At 36.3% G+C, this 27,272-nt stretch overlaps 1 protein-coding gene across 1 annotated transcript; it reads left to right on the top strand.

Moving 5' to 3' along the window:
- Positions 1-3,774: 3,774 nt before the first annotated feature.
- LOC113074314 (GDNF family receptor alpha-1-like) lies at positions 3,775-27,272 on the top strand. The gene is made up of 9 exons (XM_026247113.1): positions 3,775-4,269; positions 4,644-4,952; positions 5,149-5,232; positions 19,959-20,310; positions 20,539-20,648; positions 21,311-21,445; positions 23,559-23,758; positions 25,670-25,714; positions 26,155-27,272. The coding sequence occupies exons 1-9, from the start codon at positions 4,209-4,211 to the stop codon at positions 26,299-26,301; spliced, it is 1,443 nt and encodes a 480-aa protein (XP_026102898.1). The 5' UTR covers positions 3,775-4,208; the 3' UTR covers positions 26,302-27,272.

The following is a 27,272-nucleotide window of genomic DNA, read 5'->3' as shown; positions in this document are numbered from 1 at the left end:
ATGTATTCAAATATATAAAATATTAGGAAATAAAAAGGGAAAATAATATATCACAATATATTTTAAGAAATATATTGGTAAATATATTTTCCTTTCGTAAGGGAAGGCTTCTTCTTTTTTTCTTTATCGCTACATACACTGCCTGCAGAAAGGCGCACAGTGTTGCAAAATTGAAACTTCACATTTAAATTGTTTGTTAATCATATTAGATCCATTCTACTGTTGTGAATCCCTGTCAAAAAGTAATATACACTTTAGTTATTTATACTTTTAAAGTACTAATATGAAGCCTACCTTTGGTGGGAAGCTTTTGTATCTTGTGGTACCACCCCAGTGTCAGCTGTTATCAGATTGAGAAAGACTGCTCCTACTTAAGCACTGTGAAATCAATTGGAACATATTGAGGAAAAAATCCAGACACTACTAAGATCAGGACATCATATCAAATTGAGCAAGCAGACAAGAGGGGCAATTGTCAAAGAAATGAGCAGCAGGCCAAAACGGGTGAGAGAATCTGTCCAGACATCAACAACCTCATCAGCACTTCACTTACTCGCCCACTTAAAGAGAGTGAACTGGAGGAATCCACTTGTGAGAAATGTCTGTAGTGCCCGGAGTTTGTAAATGAAATGTGTAATTCTTTCATTTTGGTCAGTGTTCAATTGGTAGAGAAGTACTCTTGAATAAAACGTGTTGAATGTTATTAAGTCATTTGAATGGATTTTTGAACAGGAACTTTGCCTGATGAAGACCTGACTTGTCAAAAACGTTGTGCTTTTTGATAAATACATTTTGGAGCAGTAATTTCAGTGTGCGGGTATTTTTTTTTTCTGCAAAAATACTTTCTGATGTTTTCAGAACAGCACTGCTGCTCTTCCTTGGTCATATTCCTTGGTTTTGATCAACTGCGTGCTCTGAATCAAACCCTCCATAGTGATGTCAGAAGTTTCCAAAGTCCTTCAGTACAAGTCTATTAGCTGGCAGGCTGAAACTGAGGCAATTTTCTTTTCTTTGATCAAGTTATCAAAGGGAACCATCAAAGTTAGCAATTACTGTTTCTCAAACGTGACTTAATTACATCCTATAGCTGTTCAAAGACAAATGTTTGTACAGAACACATTTGCCATCCAAAGGGGAAAATGAATGCCATTTCTTTTCTCTACTAATTAATATATTTTAATGAGGATCAACCATGTAATGGCATCTACATGGGCCGGATGCACTTACACACCAATATAACTTACTTTTGAAACAAGCAATCAATTAGCTGTACAGATGACTTGGATCAAATTACTCTCAATCGATTGCCCCAGAATATTGCTTACCCTCAAACTGTGTGTGTTTCTAAGTGTGATGAATGAGAGCCATTCTTAAGAATTGTTCTGGGGGTTAAGTTTTACAGCTATCCTTATTCTTACTCTCTCAAACCAATGAGGGTTAAGATTTGTGGGGTAGAAACAGAATAAACCTCTCCCCATCTAAATGACTGAAAAGGCCACAGAGAATATACAGACTTCCTGCCACAAATCTCTCATTGATTTCCTTTTAACAAAAGCTAAATGGAGATGCGCTACAGCACTCTATTTGATGAGACTGCTTTTATATGTGAATACACATATGGACAAAAGCATACACGCAGTGCATATATACAAACAAACATGCCCTCTGCCATCCATACGTCTAAATGACTACAATCAGTGATTTATCTACACATTAAGTGTTTTTACTTGGTGTCAAATCTAATATATACTGTATATATACTGTATATGTATATGTAACCTGTGCTGTTCACATGAACACATACATTGACACCTTAATAAGCACCTTGACGTATAGGAGTTACACTATCCTTACATTACAAATTGATAGACTCAACTTGAACTATATAAACCCAGCTGACATTTTTTTTGTTGTTGTTTCCAGAATGTATTTGGGTGAGAAAAAAAAAATCTAAGTTGAATTAAAACAAAGATTATTGGAGTATATTTTAGAAGAAAAGACGTTGCTATTTCTTTGTAGTTATTTATTTTAATTTCTGAGTGAAGATTTCTACATCAAATTGTCTCAGCGTCGAACTTTAAGAATTTATTTGTCAATGTAATAGTTACACAGATTAAGGTAACGGAATGTAAAAGAATTGTCAATTAAAGTCAGCAAAATCCATCCAGGAAATGTTTTAGCTATGTGTTTCCTGTCTCTCAGATGGATTTATCAAACAAAGTTAATTGTCTGCAAAAGCACAACTGGATCAATGGTGCATCATTTGTGTGATGCTGTTATTCGTATTATCCATTGGTATCCGGCAATATCTTTGATTAACTGACAATAAATCCACCAGACCTCATTTCCTAGATGGTTTGTCTTTTGTACACAACCTAAAGGTGAGTATTGATTTTGTATTGAGTTTCTAATCAAGATCAGTATGCATGTGCAATCTTAGTCTGTCTGGTTTATCACGTCAAGTAATTGCTAGCCAATGATTTTGGTTTTGTGTAATTAATTCTTCATGTTTTTGCAAATTTCATTTGAGAGAGGAAATCGATCTTTGTTTGATTTCAGTGGAATGAAGCTTGTTAACAAGCGAAGAGCAATCGAGATACATTATACACAAAGGAAACATGATTGGATTAACATTTATGGATCAATCAGAGAAGTAAAAATAAAATATTAGACGAAATTAGGCTAATACAGTCACAAGGGGATGAAGAAACAATGGCAACATGGCAAATGTAAGTTATGTATTTGTTTTACTTGTTTATTGAGTTATTAAAATATTTAATATTATTTCGTTGTTTAGTCAATTTTGAGACATTTTATATATTGAAAAAATATATGATAATTTTTTTAATTTATTCTAAATGCAGCTGTTAACAGTGTAATTGTATTCATGCATATCCTTCTACTGCATTGATTTGAAAGGGCAGCTGTCATACTATTCTTCAGTAAACAGGTGGCGCTCGTGCTCTTAATGCCTCCATACAACCCAGTATGAAATAAAAACGTCTTAAGAGGTTTTTTGATCACACGATAAGCTTAAATGTCATTGCTTCATTATGAACTGTATATTGACGTCATACGTGCTCTCAAGTGGACAAAAACTGAGACTGTTAAAAAGGCTGATGGTGCTCTTGAAAATGTTTATTCTTTTACACACAATTATGTATAGGCTATGTTTTAACAGCATTTGTAGACAGCATTTGAGTATCTGCAAAACTTAGATTGCAAGTTAAGCCTGGTTAGAGTGCACTAAACAGACGAGTTCACCTGAAGTGAATTAAAGCATCCGCGACTTAATTATTGTCTGTAGCCTATCCGTGTTTACAGTAACCATAAATATTATTCATCACCTTATTATAGATTTATTTATTTATATATATATATATATATATATATATATATATATATATATATATATATATATATATATATATATATATAATTTATAATCTCACAAAAATGTTTAATATTTTGTTCACAACGTCCAGAAACTAGAAAAAAATTGTCCGCGAGACGAACCTCAACTTTAAGTGCTAATGGGAAAGAAAAAAACTCGACATTGAATAATTAGCACAATATGTCAGATATAAATCGCAAAGTGGATTCCATTTATGCTTGGACAGTCTTTGGATAATTCTTATTAAGTAAAGTGCTTAATAGAGCCTAATCAGCGAATATTAACTGTCCACCTGAGCCAAAAGAACCGACCTTCTCCAGAGATCCGTGCACATGCGCAGTAGCTTCACACATAGTGCGCGCACTTGGACCTTACACATATTGTCGGAAAACTGAACAAGCAACAGCACACTTTGGCAGTTGATGTGGACTGACATGCACCCTGAATAATTTTGTAATGTTAATTTACGTTCATAGCCTACATTTTTTTAAGACAACCTGTTGTTTTGAACGATTGCTGAAGATAACAAAGAGGATATCAAAAGGTTGAATATAACGCATGTTATATGTCGTGATATTAGTATTTTTATCAAAATATCGTAACTCTCAATATTGGTTTTTTTTTTTTTTTTTTTTTTTTTGCTCTGTTTTCGTGGGGTGTGTCCGTCAGAGCAGCACTGAGCGCTTGTTGGAGTCTGTCCGGATGTGTATATGATGTCTGATCACTTGTTCCTCACCAGTGCGCAGCTGGCGCCCAATGGATTTATTGTGGAAATTGTTCTATATCGTGTTTAACCAGTTTCTCGGCTCTCTGAATGAATCATAATAAAGCGACGATGATATTCGCAACTTTTTGGATAATGTTGCCTGTTCTTGGTAAGTTGAGATGCATGTGTTCCAGTAGCTATTTGTTTGCGCGTTACATTTGTATGAACTAGCCTAAATATGCAATTCAGCATGCTTACATTTTTTTATAATTATGATGATTGTTCATATTATTTTATTTCTTAATTCTAATTATTGATTTATACATTGTATATGTAGCAGGAATTACTATGACATAAAAAAAACATTATTTAGTGTTTTGTCTTTTATCATATAAGTTGTCTCTTTTTGTTTGAATCACTAAAGTAACAAGGTATGTGCTATCACCTGAACAATGAACATTAGAAAATCGTGGTAATGATGTGCCAGGCAATTTCGCCCTTCTGTCTTATTTGCATGTGTAATTTTGTCTTTTCCCTGCACAGATTTAATGCACTTCTCAAAGGCAGATGCGATCACACAGTCTCGGTCTATTCGGCTGGACTGCGTTAGGGCTCATGAACAGTGTTTGGCGAAGTACGGCTGCAGCACTAAGTACCGAACCATGAGACAGTGTGTGGCCGGGAGAGCCGGGAACTTCAGCATGCTGGCGGAACCCGAGGCGCAGGACGAGTGCAGGAGCGCCATAGAGTCCATGAAGCAAAGTCCTCTGTACGACTGCAAGTGTAGGAGAGGAATGAAGAAAGAGAAGAACTGTCTGCGCATCTTCTGGAGTATATACCAAAGTTTACAGGGTGAGCAGATCCAGGATGAACATGATCCAATATGAGAAATGATCATGCCTTGTAGACCACTTTTGGAAATGCATTCAGAGCTTTTATAACCTAAAAAAAAAAAGTTCAAAAGTGCTGGTTCTAAGAATGATACATGTAACAGTTTGGGTTTTTGCAAATGTACAGTTTCTTAATGGTACTTGTGTTTATCTTCCAGCCAATGACTTGCTAGAGGACACGCCATACGAGCCAGTCAACAGCCGTTTGTCTGATATTTTTCGTCTGGCTCCAATAATATCAGGTAAGTCTTATGATGATATATATCCACCTTACACTTATCTATCAGTTTATACTGAGCACAAATAATTTAAAAGCTTTTTTCTGTCTGTATGCTTAATGTGCTTAATATATATTGATATGTCTCAGGTTTATGTGTATGTTCTTGTTATTTGCTCATTTGGTTATATGGATAAAAAGTGTCTGTAGAATGAATGAATTTAAATTTAAATATCTGGTGGCTTATGAATGACCCGCCTGCATCATTTATGAAAGCTTTGTAATGGAGTTTTGAGTGAACAGGTTTCAATGATGTCCTTGGAAAAGTGTCAATGCCTAATGCATTCCTGTAGAGGACTAACAGAACAGGTGCTGCTTGATGGAGACGGTTTAGTCATGTCCTGTAGATGGCGCTGTTCCTCCCCTGTTCAGCTATAGTGAGGTCTGCTGGCGTGGAAGATAACACTGACTGAATCTCTCAATCTGAGCTGTGCTTGACTGTAGAAGTTCTGCAGTAAATCTCCATGGTGACAGACAGTAGCTCTGTTTCGAAACCTAGTGAGTTGCCTCTCTGCCAGCTGTCTACACGGACAGCATTCTAAACTTCATGGAAACTCATAAGTGACCAATTTAGAACACTCTACGTAGATGGTACCTCCTCGCAGTACACAAATACCACTCCACACTCAACTAGCAATTGATTTCAGTGATTTGACATCATGTTGCCAAGCTAATAACAAAATATAAGCATAAGATACACCGCAAAACAACTCTTCAAATAAAAAAGCTTTTACAAAGACATTCTTTTCAGTTTTGTATATGTACATACACACATACACACACAAATATAAACTAATTGCAGTGCATTGTGAAAAATCTGCCTGAAACAAGGTATTTTAAAAGCTCAGAAACCATCATATTTAAGGTGCTTACCTTTTTTAACAGCTTGTGATGAAGCTCACTAGGGTTTGGCATAGAAAAGGTGTCTGTGGTTGTGTTTGCATTGGGTTTGGATTAAATATGAATATACTGTTGGTCCTTAAGGAACATGTGGGCATTACATGTGAGACAGCCTCCCCTTATGTTCCCTCTCGGTCCACTTCAAATCAATAAAGCACAGCTTCTGAGATTGCAGCCTTGTTCTTTCCTGAAGCGTTAATCAATACGGTTAAAGTATTGTAAAGAAATAAGAAAAAAAGAAAGAAAAAATGAATTATACCAGTTTAAACAGCTGTTAATTCTTTAATCAGTAGTCTGGTACTATTTGAGCATTTCCACAAAATGAACATCACAGGCTTGCTTTTTTTTTGCTGTGCATCTGTGCATGTGTGTCAATTGCGTATGAGTATCTAACAGCAAGTGTTGTACATCACCAGGAAGAGAGAGACATTCATTCTAATTATTTTCATATTTGGACACAACGCAAGTGAATATTAATCTCACAGCAAGCCTCTTTATTTATTTTTCATATGTCTAAAGCAAAAAATAGTGGGAAGGGGTGCAACGGTTTTGGCATGTCCCAGCAACCCCTAGTAATAATTCACAGCTGGGCTATACAGGAGTGAGCAGGATGTTTATGGCCGCTGCCAAAGCAGCTTCAATAAAAACTGATTTGGTTGAGAGAGCCAGAGCCGCTGTGCCAGTCCTCTACATAACCCATAATCCGTTCTTGAGGTGGTGCATTGTCCAGATTAAGCAACGGCAGAAAATCCTCTACATCTAAATGATGAACTGCATCAACAAAAACTAGCAGCAAACCAATTGTTTAACACAATAGTTTGGAGAGAGAGAGAGAGAGAGAGAGAGAGAGAGAGAGAGATAGGAAGTAACTTGAGCAGTGCTTAATATGCCCTAAAATCTTTGGTTGGTTAGTGTTCATTGTGTGTCCTGTCCATTAAGTGCTTTTATATTTACTGTCATGAACCACTGAATCAGCCCACACACAGGACCCCAATAATAACTGACCCTAATCTCTTACTCTCAGTGAGACATCTCTATACAACACTTTGTGTGGGTGTTTTCAGGCTGTTCGCAGCAGAAATGGATACTCAAGTCTGAGGCTCGTTCTCACAGTGCCAACAAGCACCAAATTCCAACGGTCGTTAGGTATTGTTGGATCAATTTGTTAACCCTGACAGTGGTTATCGGGCTGAGTGAGCATGACAGTTATGTTTACAGGCTATAAATACATGTATAGCAGATTATCTTCAGAGTGTTAGAAATGTTGGGGCAATGTGAGCCAGCCTTTAGTTACAATTAAACTGTCCCTCAGACTTGACATAGAAAAAGTGACTTGACTCAGATAGAGACATTAACACTTTAGATCCTTGTCTTTTCCTTCTTAATGATGACTCTTCAGTAACCCTGAATTTAAAACCAAAAACATATATTCTTCTCAGGGTTTACAGCCGCTAAGAAAACTTATTAGTTCTTGGTTTCCTCCTAATTTCCTTTCAAAACAGCAATGGCTGTCATTTTTCATTTAGATATTGTTTGTTTGGAGCGATCCACCAGAGCAAAAATTCAAACTATTCTGCACTGGAACCAAATACACAATGTCTGATCTCCATTATTAAACCTCAAGTGATGTGAAGGTATAGGCTAGGAGAGGTTACTAAGATGTCATCTAAGGTATGGGACGGTAGCTTCTTTTGTTTGTTTGATTTGTTTTACCTTTATTTCATTAGACACTTTCTTCCTGTATTTTATTAATCTCTGATATTATGTACTGTATGTTGTTTTTCTTTTTATTACTCTTTTTTTCATGTATGTGTTTCTGTATTCTGTTTTTCTTGGAAAGTGATTATATTTTCATTTAGTCATGTACAGTGGCTGATGTTTTTATTCAAAGTGACTTACAAATGGGAAACATCACAAGCAATTTGTGATAAGTGTGGTTTATAGTTTTTTTAATATTATTATGCTGTGAGATTAATAAAATAACAGTATATATCTATATTTTTTTAGTTTAGTTTTGTTTATCAACTAAAAATGATAAACTATAGGCTATTGACAAAATTTTTACTTGACAAAAATTGTCTTAGAACAGTAGCCATTTATACTGTGATATATACAATTATATGTATAGATAAAACTATGGCTGTCAAAACAGAAAAGTAACTGTGATTCATTTCTGGCCATTCTTTAGAAAGCTAGATGATTAAATTCTTTCTTTGCAACATACGTTTTGCAGTATGTTTGTACAAGAAAATACTATTTCAGACTTAAAATGTAATGTTTAATTTGATGTATTTCTATGTAGCTGCTAATGAAATTTACTAGCATGAAAATATGTTTCTATGCCAAATTTGTTTATTATGACTTTTTTGTACTTTTGACGAACTTCCCAGTTTGATATACCCATGTTTTAGGAGACATTTTAATCCAAAAGTGCCTTACAAATAAAAAAACATTAAAATACTTTTCTAATAACTAGAATAGTTTTTAATAGAATAGTTTCATCTTATGTCAAACGAGATGACTTAGTGAGAGACTTGAGAGTTGACTTAGACTCTATGGCAGAGACCTGCACAAGATTGTCAGCGCTGAATATCCTTGAGGGAAACATGAACCCGAGCAAAGAGACAAAAACATAGTCAACAGAGTATCAGCTTTCTCGTACTCTTTTCATAGTCCTAACAGAAATGCCTGCTCATCTAATTGTAGCTGTCCTGGGCTCTAATGCAAAAATGCCAGTGTTTCAGTAAATGTGTTCAGGTTACACTTCCTGTCAGAAACATAACTGAGATCAATATGAATGGCCGCATTAAATGGCTAATAATTGCTGAGCAAGACAGTTTACCCTCCAACTTAGCATTTTAAACTTTAACAAACGTAAAATTCTCAATGAAGATGCATCATGAGGTAATGGAAGTCAAAACAGATCGAATAACAACACACTTTTTGCGTCATTTTTATAAGAAGCTGGGTTATGGACTTGATGCCTCAGTTAAATGGGTATTGTTGGAACTGCAGAATCTTTGTCCAGGATGCATCTGTACAATCTGCTGTACAGGCACTTTCTGTTTTATTTGATGGCACAACCTCCAGCTCTACATAGCTTTTGTGGGTTTGGGGCTTTAGTAACAGATCCCCTTTGAGCTATGGGATCATGAGAAAAAGGGAGGGGCAAAGATCTGCCATATGAAAGAGCAAAGGCATGACCTGTTTAATGAAAAGGTAGCCAAAAGGGTCGGGAACTGAATTGTACAATGGTTGCCAGTAGGCAGGCAACTCAGTGTAGGTTATAAAGCTTATTAGGTTTTCCACAGTTAAAGGGATTGTTTACTCAAAAATGAACTATCTGTCATGATTTACTCACCTGAATGTCGTTCCAAATCCGTATGACCTTCTTTCTGTATGAGGAAAATTGTTTTCGTGGATTTAACGAAACAAGTTCTGAAACAACATGAGTAAATGATGACAGAATTGTCATTTTTTGGTGAACTTTATGTACACTAGGTTTTTATAGGTCTAAAACATTAATGGTAATACTGTAGATCATATGGCACTTTCTTCGTCTTTCAGTGCTATGGCAAAAGAAACATTTATTGTGCCATTAATCATGAGATATTTAGACCAAATTACCACTGGGATATATTCGGCTAGCAGTGTTTGAATTAAAATGGTCCTTTCCATAAATCTATTAAGAAGTGGTCATGAGAGACAAAGAATGATCATACTGTCACTGTAGAGCGAGAGTTGTGCCACCTGATCAGTGAGGAGCTGAAGCAATGAAGACAAAGAGAACAGCAGCCATTGCTGGATTAATAAATAGTTCAACTGAATAGAAAATGAAAGGGATAGCTCACCCAAAAATGAAATGTCATTCCGAACCAGCGTGGACTTTCCTTCTGTGGAACATTTTGTGTATTTTGACATATCCACTTATGTCTGGAGCCTACTTGTATGGAAAACAAAAGTTAAAACATTCTTCAAAATAATTTTTGTGTTCCGCAGAAAAAGAAAGTCATTTTTGGGTCAAATAAATGTATTGAACCAAAGATCATAGTGAAGGCTGGAAAATAAAATGTTTTGTTATCAGTCACTAATATCAGTTTAGAAGGATGAATGAAGTTCCTTGCCTTGTTAATTGATTTTCTCATGTCCCAGCTTTGGTCTGCAAGCTTGTCAATAATAGAGAAATCACAAAAAGCTATAAATCATTCAAAAATTTTCGTGAGCAGATCTTGGCCTTTATTGTAAATAGTTGCCATTTAAAATGTGTTGTAAAATAAAGAATGAAAAATAATTATTTGGATCTCAAGAAACATTGCTGTTATTTTATTATTAGCAAAGTTGCGCTGCTTAAAATTGTTATGAAAAATGTGAAAACCCCATGATTCTTAAAGGATCATGATTATTTATTTTGCTAATATTTATGGCGAAATGCAAACACCTTTAATGTCATTTGAGATTAATATAATGCATCATTGCTGAATAAAATGCATTATAAATAAATAAAAAATATTATATATATATATATATATATATATATATATATATATATATATTTTACTGACCTCAAACTTTTGAGTGTTTGTGTGTGTGTGCGTGCGTGCATGGGTGTGTGTGTGTGTGTGTAATTGCTGCTATACTGTCCTAAAAAAGTACAAATGTACAGTATCATTGGTTTAGGTCACCTCATATTTCATCATTCAAGCCAAACAGACTTGTTATATGGAAATGAAGTACACATCCCTGTTTCTGATGGCCTTCTGATGCAGTACACTGCGGTCTCACAGGAAGAGAGATGGAGATACAATGGTGTCCATTTTCTCTCACATGCAGAGCTAAAGTTGCCCCAGCCATCTGAATTATTCCCACCTTTGGGTTAGTCCAGAATGTAGTAATAAGTCCCATGTGGCCCTGTCTACTAAGAGAACTGAAATGCATTGAGAGCTGAGAGTCCACGTCTTCTCATGCAAGACGGTCTGTTTCCTTTCATGAGTTGCATAAATTTGGTTGTATTCGGTCACACCGCTCATCCAGAGAAATCGTTTGACTGAATGTGAAACAGACAGAGAGTCTATTGAAATAAGTTATGGGGTAATTATAAAGGAATCTGATGGATACTAAATTAAAATCCTTTTCAATGTTATTACATATATATTTAAAAAAAACGCCTTTATTGTCTGGCTAATTTATTTCTGGATGTGTTTTACTTACTGTCCATAATTTCAGTGTCTCCATAAAGACAGTAAATCCTCTCATTGTTTTAAACATTCAGCGTGATAAAATTCATATGCGTAATTGCCATAATCTGTTTTAAGAAAATCAATTCAAACCTTCAGTGTGTATTGGCATGAATCACAAAAAGCCTAGAAGAGAGGAAGAGGTTATAAATGTGAAAAATGGCCCTGTCAGCAGTTATTGTTTGGAAGTGCAATTTGATTTCCAATCTCATTTCACATCATTGACATGGATGCCAGAGCAGTACGGTTCATGAATCCCAACCAACTGCCACACAGCCTGAAGAAGGAAAACCGTTTCATTTTTGTATAGAACTAGACTGTTTTCCACATTAGATAAAGCTCTGCTATGAGATGAGCATGTAAATATCGAGAAACACACAAATCCCCTTCATCTCACACTATAAAAAATATGTTGGCTTGGAGGCAAAAATGGCATTTAAAGCTTGTGCATGCTGTTTTATGTACAGCTCAAGCATTGGTAATTACAAATGCCTGGATGCTTGATTACAAATCATTCAGCATCAATAACTCTGTCAAGTGTGACAAAAAAGGAGGAAAATTCATAGAAAGAAGCCTAAAATTCAAAACACACTGGAGCAACATAAAAGAACTGCATTAAAAAGAAGAGAAAAAAATTGTTTGATTCAAGAATTTTTTATATTTATTCCAATTCCAGGGTTCCAGAATTGATTCAAAGAGCTTATTCCTGACCAAATTTCTTGATTCTTCAAAAAGGAAGAATCACACCGAATGCATTTTTCCATTGCTTTTTACTTTTCCATTGGCTTTCTATATGTAAACTTATTAGACAGATGTATCTCACTATTGTGCTTGCATATTTTGCAATGGCTCGTGCAAGACACGCCATTCTAAAAACATGGTTCTCAAGTTAAAAGAAGTTCAGCTTTTACATAGACATACATTGCATTACATATTAAAAAAAGATTTTTTTACTCCATACCAATGCCTGTGTCTCATGTTTATCAAAGCAAAAATGTTTTCTGTGTAAATGGCCACTAACAGTGCAATATAAAGTACTATAAATAAAATACATTTACATAAAATAAATAAACCTATTCTTAGCAAGCATTCAGTCAAGTCAGTCTTGAGTAGGAACTTTAATAATGAATACAATTATAATACATTAAAACTGTTCTTATGATTATTTATGAGATGATAAAACATATTATAAGGTTTTTTATAACGCATTATTCATTGATTATAATGCCTTATATAGTGTATTATAAATGCGGGGTTCAAGTGTTACCGAAAATCCTTTATTTAAATCTGTATTTAAAATTAGTGTAGTTTACTTTATAGTGTTTCAGTCATGAACAGTTGTTGAACAAATACTTATAATACACCAAATTAAGCCATCAATGGTGTAATAATTTAACTTAAAGAGTCAACCAATTAATTGGTGAATGAACCTAAATCTCTTTTTGGTGAGTAGAATTAAAAGAATAGAATTTAAATTATTCAAAATCCCAGTCACAGTTCTTCTGTAATATGTAGAAGTTTAAGCAAGGTAACAAATGCAACGGACTTTCAATTCTCAATCAATCAAAGAAATACGTTTGTTTTCAAATCCACACTCACTATTCCCCCCTAAAAAACAATTTAGTTTTCTATTGAGCCAATCAGTCCTTTGTTGCATTAATGTATGAAAAGACATGATCTGAATCATAAGTTCTGAAAGGTGACGTGCTGAGAGGTCATGATTCATAAAGCTGTATCTGTATGTCATTGAGCTTGTCATAACAAAAGGTTAGCGTTATTAACTTCACATCATTAAACAGGTCAAAAGCAATGTGCTGTATATTACAGCACAACTGTTCATATTTTCACATCAAATGCTGTAGATATATGATGCAGTATCTGTAAACGACACTGCTGCCTATGTTTTTTTTTTTTTTACTGATCATAAAGTGCTTGCACTGCAGTACTGTGTGAGCTTGCATGACCGTAGCATTTCAGGTCACCTAAAGTCACGTCTGTCATCACTGAGATTAAGGACATTCAATGACACACACACACACACACACAGAAAGGCTCAAACACCTGCACACAGCAGAAGAGTATAGACTGAATAGCCTGAGATTGTATTGGCTGTCAAACATATATAATACAAATCTTTTGGAGTGGATTTTGGAGAGAAGCCTAGCGAGAGAAAGAGGAAATCCTTTATTCTAATAGGCTGAGTTGATAGTTCTATGCTGTCAGTCCCTATAAAAACTGGTCCCCCGCTGTGGATGTGTGCTTCAATGTTTGTGATGTATGAAGCCTATAGTTACCATTTCCTGAGTCCAATATTGTGGGAATGTGAATGGGAGGGGGAGGTTGCTCTCTTTTAAGACCGTGCCTGCATTCATCAGTGGATTTATCACATATTATACCTGCGGCTCACTTTAGCTTCTTTTCTCCTTAGCCATTCAAGTTCTTTTACAGGAAAAACATCTATGTTCATGTCCAAACAAGTCTGATTTGGAGCACACTTGAGTGTTACTGTGCTGCTTTTGACTATGTTGTAATGTTTGTCAGTGGACAAAGAGAGGATGAATGCAGGATCTAAAATTAATTTACCTCCCAACAACAGACGACTTGAGAATTTATTTTACAAGACTTGAAATTATACATTGTCAAGGATGTTTTATAACAGATAAGTTATTTTTTAAACTAAAAATAGCATAAAATACCAGTCATAATGACCAGAAATACTTAATAATAATAATAATAATAATAATAATAATAATAATAATAAAATATGTTGCATCATCCTCATTATTTTAATTATTAATATTATTGTAAAATATTTTTGTCCCTGTAGTATTTCGTTTTTTTTTCTTCTTTGATTTGACTCTCTCACATTAAAATAAAAATGACTTGCCATTTTTACTACTACTACTTTATCAAACTAATGTCGTCCCTATGACAGTGGTATTATTCAGTGATTTTTCACTTGCATGTGCATAACAGCACATGCCTTTTTCACTTTAAGCATCCTAGATAATCCTGTGAAGATAAAAATTGTTACAGGACATGATAGTTGCAACAGCTGTATGTGTCTTTGACTGGAAAATCTCACATCTGTCAAGGTCAGATGATCATTTTTTGAATTCAGGTTAAATCATGTCTGGCAAACTGACCAGTATCTCCATATTATTTAACTGCCGAAGGCAATCTGATGCATTTGGCACTCAGAGAATGTTCATTTTACACCCCTCATGCATCATTCTTTCATTCTCAATTTATTAACGGCTCAGTCTTGGCTCTGTTTCTCACAGATTAATAAATAGTGGCTTGTATGTTTTACTGCTAATGTATGTAAATTGAAGGCAGAGCCCCAGAGGGAAAATACTTGGCAGTTGTTGATGGTAAAACATCAAATACCAGTTTTATGTCTTATTAGACATTGATTTTTCTTCTGGATTGAAAGCCATCAACACTGTACACTTTATTAATTCCACTCATGAGATTTTACGTGGTTTAATTGCCTGGCGGTTGGACATGCACAGCCACACACACACACACATATATTCCCTAGTCATAATTTACTCTCTTAGCACACAGTCTCAGGCTTTAAAAGCTTTCCGTCTCTCACTTTCAAAACACACATACAGTAGTCAAACATCCAGCAGTCATGTGACTCCCTCCATTCTCACTGTCACAATAGCAGCTCCCCAGTAGGGTAAATCTCCAAGACGTTGCTGGAATTTCACTGCACCTCTGAAGTATCAAATACACCACTGGACCCCTAAATCCCTCCAGCTCTGGTAATTATTTGTGGTCATATTAATATGCCAGCGCGGTCGGGAACTGGCTAAAGTGTCCATTACATCAGCCTATTAGGGGTCAGCAGCTCACAATCTCAAGTGTAAACTACCCTTTAGATAACCAGGTCACCATACAATGATTTTAAACGTTAACAAAACCATTTCAACATGAATACAAATTTTGCTACTACAACAGCAAAAAAAAAAAAAAAAAAAAAAAAATTTCAACTCGTCAGTCGTTTGATCGATGGCTGAAACTGCCGGTCTATCGGAGCAGAGCTGCATCAGTTCCGGATGGATCTGCTCTGTAAACATACACGAATCAGTGCGTTCATTCATTTATTTTTGGTACAAGACACTCATCAATAAATCAATTGACTCCACATACTCTGGATATTTTCAAATATCAACTGGACTAGGTAAAGTGGCAACCAGTGGCAGGCATCATTTCAGAGGGCCATTAAACGTCCCTGGACAGCAGTTTAAGCGGATAGTCATTTACACAAAGCTCACAGTGTTGTTTAACTAGAAGTTTTCTCTTTATTAAAAAGCCCAGAGATGGTCAGACAGGGTTCATCTTGTAACAAACTCTCATTCTGTTGCAAGGGCACTTTCATTAATTGATAGAAGGTTCTGGTCCAATCAGTTCATAAGATTAATTTCTAAAAAGAAAAACCATATACACCAAATTACCCAAAGATACATTGCTCTTTCATAGCCCAGGAGGCACAGTTTTCAGTTCATGTTTCATTTAAGTATTAAATTAAGTGTCTCGTTATTAAGTATCTTGTAAAATAAAGAAATAAATGAGGTGAGCTGTTGACATACATTAGGAATAAAGCACAAAAAATAGATTTGATCATTTAGTCTTGGAATAACTCTTAATGAGAAATGTTGTAGTAAAATAGCTAACTTCTGATTGCGAATTTTAGTATTTAGCAAAAGGTGAACAGTTAGAAAACTAAAACAAACAATAGAGACCGACAAAATAAGTTAGGAAGGATGGAAGGAAGCAAAAATAAACAAATAAAGCCAGGAAGGAAGGATGGATTGAAGAAAGGTAGAAAAAATAAATAAAAAATGAGAAAAGAGAAGGAAGTTCGGAAGAAAGGAAAAAAAGAATAAGAAGGGAAAAAATAAGTACATGAAAAAAAGAGAATGGATGCAGGAAAACCAAAAGAATATATGACAGAAGGATGAAAGGAATGAAAAAGAAAAGAATTAGGAGAGAAGAATGAAAATTAAAGTTGGGTGAATAAAAAGGAAGACAGATCTAAAAGGTAAGACTAGGGCGAGAATGTGAAGATGGGAGAGATGGGCAGAAAGAGACAGCGGCAGACACGGAGGAAGAGAGAGCGGGAGATCAATTATGGAGGTCGAGTCCTCGTATGATTTGATTTGATACAGTGGCATGTGTTTTATTGGATTGGAACAGTTGGAGGAAAGCTGTGAGATTATTAAGCATCCGCCAGAAAAGCTCCAGGTCTCTGCCATCAGCACTTTCTGTGTCTACAGCACTCCCAATCTCTCAGGCCACTTAAGGAAGCGACTGAAGAGCTCACTTATTATGCCTGCGCCCCAAAGAGCAATAAACAACAGAGCGCTCCGCTGCCTGAGCATGAGGCCACATCCACATCAACACACACGAGCACTGTTGCTTGTTATTTCACGTCACACTGGAGTTCTCTGAAGAGCACATGGCAAGACACAAGAGACAATGGTGGATGTAAGCTGAGGTCATTATTAACAAAATCAAAGCACTAATAAAAAAAGAAATAGTTCACCTAAAAATAAACATGTACTGAGAATTTACTCATCTCCAGACCATCCAAGATGAGTTTGACTCTTCATCATAGCAAATTTGGAGATCTTTAGCACTGTATCACTTGCTCAATAATGGATTCTCTGCAGTGAATGGGTGCCGCTAGAATGAGAATTCAGACTGATAAAAACTTCACAATAATCCACAATCAGTTAACGTATTGTGATGTGAAAAGCTGTGAGTTTGTAAGAAACAAATTCATCATAAAGGCATTTTAACTTCAATCTGTTCCTTCCAGTTAAAATATGAGTCCTCTGTTTATAATATATTTATAATTTTCAGTGAAAAAGTCATCTAAATCAGGAGAGAAGACCAGAAGTGATGGTTTAAAGTTAAAATTATATTTTGTTTCTTACAAACATGCACCTTTTCACTTTGGAAGATGTTTATTTATGGACTGGACTCTTGTAGATTATGATGATGTTTTAATCAGGTGTCATAATCTGACGGCACCCATTCACTGCAGAGGATCCATTGTGAGCAAGTGATGTATTGCTACATTTCTCCAAATTTGTTCTGAACTATCCTTTAAACAAGAATATCAAATCAAATGGCGTCTGCTACCTAGTACTACTGCTAATAATAATTAATATGCCCTGTGCTGTAAAGTGGCCATGAGTTGTTTTAATGATGTGCAATAATAAATTAATATTGCTTTATGTTTATAAATGCAGTTCAGGATCAGTGTATCACAAGGAGATATGGGTTCGTTTTATAGACTATGAAGCTGTCCACATGACTGCAATCTCTAATCAACATTTAAACATCCCTCCAGTAACCTTGAGCCTCATATCAATGTGCTTTTCAAACGTAAGTAATGGTTTTTGTAATAGATAATAGGTGATTAACCTCAAGGATCGAGGCCGCTTTCAAGTTTAAACATATCTAGTCATCTCATGAAAGCCCACAATAAGCACAAATTCCTCATCAAAACATATAATTGCAAAATGCAGCGTTCCATGCACATGCGAGTTGAGTTACTGAAGCGGGAAGCCGAGAGAAGATTGAGTCATCGTTAGGTAAAGTAGAATATCCTCAATTGCATGGCTCACTGCATTCTTGATTCTGATCGGTCAGTCTTTTATCATATATTTTATATTATACAAATATATATTAAATATAAATATTGCCATTCGATAGTCATAAACTTGATAGTATACTCCACATTCAGATTATCATTATGTCATCTTTTATCATTAAAGCTATTTTTGATAATGCTCAGCACAGTATTCAGTACATGCTAACGTTCTTTCTTTTTGCATGGTTCTGAAATAGTCTGAGAGTCTGTACGTTCTAATAGTAATGTGTATTAAAACCAAAAGACCGCTTAGAAAAGAGAGAGGAAAGGCAAACAGAGTTTTCAGGGTTGTGAACTTATCCATGTGAGGGAAAGCCAAACATCCACCTGAGGTTGTTTGTTCAAGAGACGCAAATGCTGTGAAGATCGAGAGGAGGGAAACAAAAGGAAAAGTGTGACAGTACAAGCAGCTGACAGAAGATCTTCAGGCAAAAGATTCAAACGTTACACAAATAAAAAAACTATTTTTAAACTGAGTTGATGTCAGTTCTTGGTGGGAAATTCATGAAAAGTGCTGGAAATTGAGTCTAGGTATGCTTGGGGCATTTTGTGTGGGATCTGTAAATAAATGAGAAAAAGTAGCGTTCAAGCAATTTTTATTTTCAGACACAATGAACTGGAAATATTTCCATTCTATTTATATGGAAATATAATCTAGAAATATTTAGTAATACATAAATGTTTGGAGTCCGTTTTTATTTTTTAATTAGTCAATGATACATTAAATTGTCCAAAAGTGACAGTAAAGTTTTGAAAAAAAAAAAAAAAGTGATTTCCAAAAATTTTCTTGAGCACCATATTAAATTTATCATTTGACGCTGAAGACTGGAGTAATGGCTAATAAAAGTTCTGCTTTGCCATCAAAATAATAAATTACCATTTAAAATATATTACAACAGAAAACAGTTCATTTAAATTGGAATACTACTTCTTGCTTTACTCTGTTTTTGATCAAATAAATGCAGCCTTGGTGAGAATAACAAACTTCTTTCATAAACATTACAAAATCTTACCGAGCCAAAACTTTGAATGATAGTGTGTGTGTGTGTGTGGGCATGTTTTTGAGACATATCAGGACACAACTTTTTATAATGACATGGGTATGACACAGGTATTACAAGGAGAGGGTGACTTATGAGGACATAACCCATGTCCCCATTTTTCAAAATGCTTAAAAATCATACAGAATGAGTTTTTTTGAGAAAGTAAAAATGCACAAAGTTTCCTGTGAGGGTTAGGTTTAGGGGTAGGGTTGGTGAAGGGCGATAGAAAATACAGTTTGTACAGTATAAAAACCATTACACCTATGGGATGTCCCCACTTTTCACAAAAACAAACGTGTGTGTGTGTGTGTATGTGTGTGTGTGTGTGTGTGCGCGTGCGTTTGTGTATGTGTGTGTAAAGTTTCCAAAAAAATTCTGCCATTAGTTGGTCAAAGAGATACAAACTCACACCATTGGTTGAGCCACTGTTGCTGTGTGTGGAAGCTCAAACAAACATAAGTAAAACTTTGAAAGTGCAACAGAAACAAAGTGTTGACACCTTTCATTGTAATGGCTTATTTACAATTGTCTCCCCAAACCAAGCTGGGACAGGAGAACGTACTGTATTTTATGCACTTCATCTTCAAATATACTTGGAATTCTGTAATTTTCCTAAATATATCAATTAGTTTAGTTACTCTCGCACAGACCACATACTGGCTGACATATGGCCTGTGAATGCCCCACGAGATGACCTCAGCCAGAGGAAGTTCACAGAGAATCCTCAAAGGTCAACAGTTGCCCCACTCTCAGCAAGTGTTCTTTGACATTTACAGCACTTGCATCAGTGAAATCAGCCAGTAGAGATCCTAACTCTCCCTCTAAATGTCTTCTTGCATAGGTGAGGCGGCCTTTACGAAGGACAACAACTGCCTGAACGCCGCCAAGGCCTGCAACCTGAATGACACGTGTAAGAAGTACCGCTCCTTCTACATCAGTCCCTGCACCAGTAGAGTCTCAACCACTGAGGTGTGTAACAAGCGCAAGTGCCACAAGGCCCTGCGGCAGTTCTTCGACAAGGTGCCACCGAAGCATAGCTATGGCATGCTTTTCTGCTCCTGCCCCTCTGGGGATCACACGGCTTGCTCCGAGCGCAGACGTCAGACCATCGTGCCAGCCTGCTCCTACGAGGACAAGGAAAAACCCAACTGTCTCTCCTTACAAGCCTCCTGCAAGACCAACTACATCTGCAGGTATGATAAAAGACACCTTGTGTGATGTGTCACAAAGTAAAAAGGAAAGTGTTGGAATGCTCACTGTACTTTTCAGCTAGTTAATTATTTATCCTGTGGGGTGGATGATGTCTGAGAAGAGATGACTATAGTTATAAGACCGCCGGACTGTCACTTGCATGCCGAGTCGGTTTAATGAGGAGATGTGTCGTGTGGATTCTTGTTCATCCTGCTTAATTTTTTTTTCAGATCTCGTTTAGCTGACTTCCTTACCAACTGTCAAACTGAGGCACGCTCGATTTCTGGATGTCTAAAAGAAAACTATGCCAACTGTCTGCTGGCATATTCAGGTCTTATTGGTGAGTTAACTCAAGCCAATAAATTTGGTGTGCCATACCTTGCCAAAAAAATAAAAAATAGTGGCAGTACAGTAAAATATAGGGTACTTTATACCACGGTACTGAAATTCATGAGTTATGGTTTTTGGACGTGTATCGTATCATTACCGTAGTACCGTAGAGTACCATGAATAAAAAAAAAGCTAATTTTGAAAATACTACCATGTTAAATGTACAGAAAAACATGGTTGAACGATGGCAAATGTCAACTTATTTTATGCATAGAAATTTAAACTGAAAAGCGTTTATTTGACATTTTAAATGCCTTTACTGTCACTTTTTATCAATTTAATGCATCGTTGCTGAATAAAAGTATGTACTTGCAAAAGGCGATATTAATTTGTTAATGCCACTTGACCTAATATTTTGTATCTAATGACTTTCACATACTTTTAAGCGTCCACTGTGTATTTCACTTATGATTGTACATGGACTACAGATCTGCTTAACGTGATGTTAAAGAATGTTTTATACCCTAATGATCCCTGATGCTGTCTGATGCTAATGGCTTCTTGCTAGGTTTTGAGACACAGCAACTCTCTAGTTAGAATCTCATTTTATAAACGTCCTTGTTTTCAACATACATGACCTTTGAACTTTGCTCCTTGCTATGTGTGACACAGGTACGGTGATGACTCCGAACTACCTCCGTGCCCCTGGCATCAGTGTGTCGCCTTGGTGTGACTGCAGCAACAGTGGAAACGGAAAAGCTGAGTGTGACAAGTTCACAGAGTTCTTCACCAACAACCGGTGTCTCCGTGAGTAGACTTCATTCACAGCTGCTGTTGTTCTTCTCTATATCACTGGTCACTGCGTTCTGCGCTGACAGAATTTGCCCATCACGATTGACTCTAAAGCTGAATTCTGCTCTGTTGCGTCTTTGTGATCATTCACAGTCTGCACCAGTAAATCTGATCTCTGCGATTTGTGTTGCTGTGTGATTCAGAGCAGTTTGAAGGCCGAGAGACAGAGAAATCCCTCTTAAATGGGCCAGCTGAGAGGGGGGATTGACATAAAAAGGCAATAAAGCATTACTCAGGTGTCCGTGGTCCCGGAAGAGTAGGGGAAGCGTGCATTATTTTGTCAGGGAGTTATTCGAAAACATCCATTTAGATGCACCAGATGCAGGGAGATAGACAGGGAGCAGATGAGAGGGAGGATTTGTCTACATGAGACAATGGCCTTTAGGATGACAGCCCGGATGGAATAGCAGTACCAACACAAGTCACGCCACATCCACACCTCATAACTGACAGATTCGCATCAAATGCGTTTACCTATAGAGAGAGAGGTGAAAGGAAAGTGAAAAGACTGTCCAACAAGTAGTTCAAACAGCATGAGACAGAATCAGTTCTAAAAGAATGTTTTCTTTGCTCTTTCTTGTTTGTAATGAACATATACCATTATTTGTATATGACGGTGGGCCCGTTACTGACATTATAGACAGCGGCAGGTCTATTAGAATGCATTTAGACCTAATGCGCACATCACTTATGTTGATATAAATCAGTTTTGTTCATTTAGTAGTGATTTGTCAGGTTTTTAACTTGGTACTGAAGTACCAATAATTCTTATAAATCATGAGTGTTCATGGCATGGTCTATCCACCTTATTTTTAGAGTGGGTGCAGCCATTGGTAAATTGAATGAGTCTGGCTTCCGCTGTCATCCACCTCCAGCTATTTTTAGCTAAACAATGCTTGATATTGCAAACTGGTGTTTCTTTCTGGGTTATTTGAATGTATAAACTGTTTTGTAGCACAAACTATTTGACGGTTTATTCTAATTTGTCTTTAAGCCTTTGAATCTATATAATCTATCCAGAATTATTCTTGGAATATGCATCCGTACTTATGAGAGCAATGCAATAATACAATAATGGAAAATGTGACTTTATTAGTCTTTAACCCTTAAGAAACAGAATGAGCTTGCATGGCTTTAAAGGAAATTCAATGCTCACTCAATAATAAGGTCAGCCTACCCTATTCTCTTTCAGTAGATGGTACTTATTAATACACATGCGGCTTATTCTTTACCTGAGTACCCATCAATAATCCTCACTTGCCCTTTAGCTTTCTGTGGCAAGAGGTAAATAACAGACTCTGAAGTCAAAAGTGCTCTTGAGAATAAAGTCATTTAAAAAAGACGGTTGAATCTTAATGGCCTCCCCTGTTTTATCAACGGAAAGACCCCAGAAACTTAGTAAGTAAGTGAAGGACTTACTGCACTTAAACACAGAGGCTAAGTGCCTCTTTATCAGAGTTCATCAACTTTAGTACGAAGAGATGAAGAGAGAAGCTCTTAATATCAAGATAGGCCACAAATTCAATAGTGACATGTCAGTGTCAACTGTATTTTAAACCGTGTTAAATTGAGAATGCCTTTTGAAAATGAAGCTCCAGAACAGTGTTGTTATTGTTGACTAAAACTATTACAATATGTTTTTGTCAATTTATTACTTTTTTTTTTTTTTTTTTATGAAACTAAAATAAAATGAAAACTGAAATGTTTATATATACACACTATTTCAAAATCTGAATTAATGCTATAATAGTATAAAATTATATTAAAATACCACTGTACCAGAATGTAAATTTAGGTGGCAAACAGACTACAAAATTGTAATATACATTTCAATAATAAAAAATCTTCATAACTAATCTTGATCTGAACTGGTCCACAGCAGTCGACATTTTGTAACTCTCTTTGGCAAAACTAAAAATTTATCCAATCTGTGTTAATTATTTTGACAATAATGAGTGTTACTTTGAGGGGAATTATGTATATATATACTATACTTAATTCTTATATACTGAATTTTGCACTACCGTGATTTACATTTTTTTTTTCTCTTTATTTCTGCATGATGCAGGCAATGCCATCCAGGCATTTGGTAATGGCACAGATGTTGGTGTGTGGCAACCCCAACCACCCATCATGTCCACTCCACCTGCCCCTTACACTCCACAGAGAGGACGGGACAGGACATCCAATGCACTGGATGACCCAGCACTCACCAGTGACCTGGACAGTAACGCGGACCATCTCTACAGCTTCTGTGGAAGTCTGCAGGTACTGAAAGCATACAGCGTGTTGTATTTAAAGAAACTATTTGAAAGTTACCAGAAATAAATCTTTAATGTTGATTAGAAAAGTGCAGGGAAATGTCACCTAGACACATAATCTGTTTTATCTAATCGCTTTTAAAACCACCATATTGACTATCTCCAAAGGTGAATGACAGCTATCAGTCAGACACACATGTTTCCGTTGGACCACACAGATGGTTAAAGATGCACAGCTTACGTCAACTTTACAAACAGCCGGCAGCTTGTTTGGGTGTTTTCAGGCTTTGCTTGGCATACGGTGGCTTTCATTTTTCTAACCCTCAGAGTGAGATGAGGCTTCACTTTTGATTGATGGGTGTGGGCTGTTGCAGTGATAACACACACATAGGGCCTCTGGGTAGAAATGAGATGCATCAAACTGCCAGAGCTGTCATGTCAGAGTTAATTGGCTGGCACATTAACATGAGGAAGACCCTTAAGCAGGATATACCCACCCATTACAATCTCTCTGAGGGAGACATATCTTCACCAATCATCTGCAAATCTAACTTCAAGACAGGCACAGCCGTCGACTAAACCATAATTTGTAACTCATCTGTAGTTATAAAGAAAAAAAAGAAGAAAGGAAAATGCATGTCTATGGGGCAAGTGCAAGCTTCACCCTTAAAGGCACCATCATTTTTTGGTGATCTCAGCTGTTTTCTTTCACCGAATTAAAACAAAATCTTTTATTTCATTAAATAAATGTATGATTTTTATTTTATTTTTAAATAGAAAATTGCTATCTTGAAAATCAACACCAAAATTATAAGAACAAATCTTCAAAGAAAACACACATGCACAAAAATAATAAAAGAATACTGAAATGATTACTGAAACAACACACCCTCAAGTCTCCGGTTGTGTGAAGCATTTATTTTATAAGATCAGAAATTAAAAAGCCAATGTGTATATAAGCATGAAAAATGCATTCATCTGGGCTTTTTTGTTTTTGACCCAATAAATTCTTCACACAATTAAATGAGTTATTAATGTTTAATATTAGTAAAACATGGTTAATGGTCTTATAAAGATCCACCTAATTTTATCCCTAAGGATGATTGTTAATGTTTATTGAAAAACAACAACAACAAATCATATTTTAGCGCTTTTGAAGCACTTTCTTAAGTTATTTTCTTAGATAATTGACAGCATGCTACAGATAAAGCTCAACCTGTATTTCACTCGCAGATATAGCACAAAAATTAATAATATTGGAGTAATAACAATAGTATGATTTATTAGTAGACAGAGTTTCTATTGTCAGATAGACTTCCAGGATGGTTATTAATCATTCTATCCCACAATGCTTTTCGCAAAAATTAGCTCCATTCTCTCTCAATTGTGCAGCACCTTTATTATATTCCAGATTCTCTGAGGAATCACTTTATCGTTCCAACAAACCAACTGTGTGTGTGTGTGGGGGGGGGGTGTATTGTGTAGCTGGGTATTAAAATGTATTGGTGTGTCACATATTAATGCAGACACACTGGCCTCCTGCACACGTGCACACACACACAACACATTGATCTGAGAAGAAGCAAGGCCTTAGAGAGAGCTCTTGGCCACAGCGCTGTGTATGTGTGGTGTTTGTGTGTGGGCTGTGGGGCTCATTATCATAACATTTCATCTCACTCAGAAGACCTCTCTTTGAGGCCAGTACTATATTACCTACCTCTATTTACCGTGATGAATTACAGTGCTTTATTGTAACTGTGCTTGACTTAGATCGCACTGGACTCAGTTTAAAAGGTTGCTGGATGGAAATGCTTCAGTATGACAAATGGTTTATAACACAAAACCTTGAAGAGCTTCTTGCAAATAATTGACTTTTCAGCCTGCATTTCAGCTGGCCTCTTTCTCTCTTTCTTTATAGGCTCAGAAACTGAAAAGTAATGTTACTCTGGATGTGCTTTGTGTGGTAAGAACCATACATTTCTACACACCTAGGACTTTCCAGTGAATAAGAAGCTGTTCACTTAAGATGCATTCTATACATTTTGCCTATGTAGTCATGCATCAGTGGACGTTAAACATCGCAACGTGTCTTGTTGTTGCATCCCACTGTAAAAGTAGGAAACATAGGTTTTTTTTCATTACTTTTAACTCATTTAAAAAATTATAAATAATAATAATAATAATAAAAAATAACTTACGGGCTCCGTAAGTTCCAATTTAATTTAAGTTATACTAGATTCAACTCATTGATTCAAAAGTTTCAAAAAATTACATATTGCCTGAACTGTGACATTTTAAAGCTTTTAGGCTTAAACAACTATAAGAAACAAACAACCAGAAAACTGCATTGCCTCAACAAGATCAAAATGACTAACAATATAAAAACATGACCTTTCTCCACAGGATCCACAGCTGAATGACCCCAGTAGTTTCAATGCAATAGCTCGGAGCTCACCTAGTGCTGGCTGCTTGGTGGACCGGACTGTGCTGCTGCTGTCTCTGGTCTCAGTTCTTCAGTTTGGGCATCTCACAGCCCCACAGACATTATAGCCGCTCACCGATCAGACCCGCTGCTGGACTGCTGCTGCCTCCTCTGTACCATACAAAGATGTTGTGTTTTTGAGTTTTTCCCGCGAGTGGTTCTGTGCGCGCTGTGGTGTTTTGGTCTGATGAAACTATTATTGGTCCACTTGCTTTTCTTTGTCATGGACATCTAGGATTCCTTCTGTTGCGGAAAACATTCTGCAAACAGGTGTGGCCTGGACTCTTATATGTGGAATTTTTTTCTACCATCTCAGCGACATCTAATTGATAATACAGAGATGCATGGAGATGCAAGGACCACGTCTGACAGTGAAAGGTTGACGCAGCTTCTGCATACTAAGGTGCTGCAGATGATCATTTATTTCCTCTGAGCCGATGCCACAGGAAAGCCTGCAAACTCCAGCTTGTACTCAAACAGTGTGAAGCTGTGCACAGAATTTTTTTTAAGGCTTATCATCAAAACCTGCTGCTCCAGCTCCTTATTAGGACCTACAAGCTCCATTCTGCCACAAAGTGGTAGTGACTTTTTGCAATGCTTCAACTTAGATGATATTGTAAGGGAACCATACATCAGGATAGGCATGACACTTTATCACATCAAAACACAGGCAGCTTTTTTTTTTTACATTTGTAAATGTCACATCTGTTTTAATTCTCTTCCTCTCCAGCGAAAAACCATCATAAGGATGAAAGCTTCGCATCGATTTGCTTATTTTGTGCCATTTTGGTACGTGCCATTCATCCTGGATATTTACTTGTAAATACCATCTTTGTTTACAATGAGCATATTATGCTTCTCAAAGTTTATTTGTAATCTAGCAAACCTTTTCGGATGGCGTATCACCTCTGTTGTGTAAAATATGACAAGTTTTAGTGATGAAATAAGTAACTATGAGGGTTGATACCACCGTTCACTATATGTCAAATGTGCTGTATGTACATTCAGTAAAAAGTTCTCTTCTGCTTATTTGAAAGAA

The sequence above is a fragment of the Carassius auratus genome, unplaced genomic scaffold (assembly GCF_003368295.1).
Source record: "Carassius auratus strain Wakin unplaced genomic scaffold, ASM336829v1 scaf_tig00014308, whole genome shotgun sequence".
In the NCBI taxonomy this organism is placed as follows: Eukaryota; Metazoa; Chordata; class Actinopteri; order Cypriniformes; family Cyprinidae; genus Carassius; species Carassius auratus.
The sequence above is the reverse complement of the archived record's forward strand: the minus strand, read 5'-3'. Positions and strand labels throughout refer to the sequence as shown.

Coding starts and splice junctions, on each gene's coding strand:
- LOC113074314 (XM_026247113.1), top strand. CDS start 4,209: ATGAATCATAATAAAGCGACGATGATATTCGCAACTTTTTGGATAATG. Junction 20,311..20,538: donor AAGACCAACTACATCTGCAG/GTATGATAAAAG, acceptor TTTTTTTTTCAG/ATCTCGTTTAGCTGACTTCC. Junction 21,446..23,558: donor CACCAACAACCGGTGTCTCC/GTGAGTAGACTT, acceptor TGCATGATGCAG/GCAATGCCATCCAGGCATTT.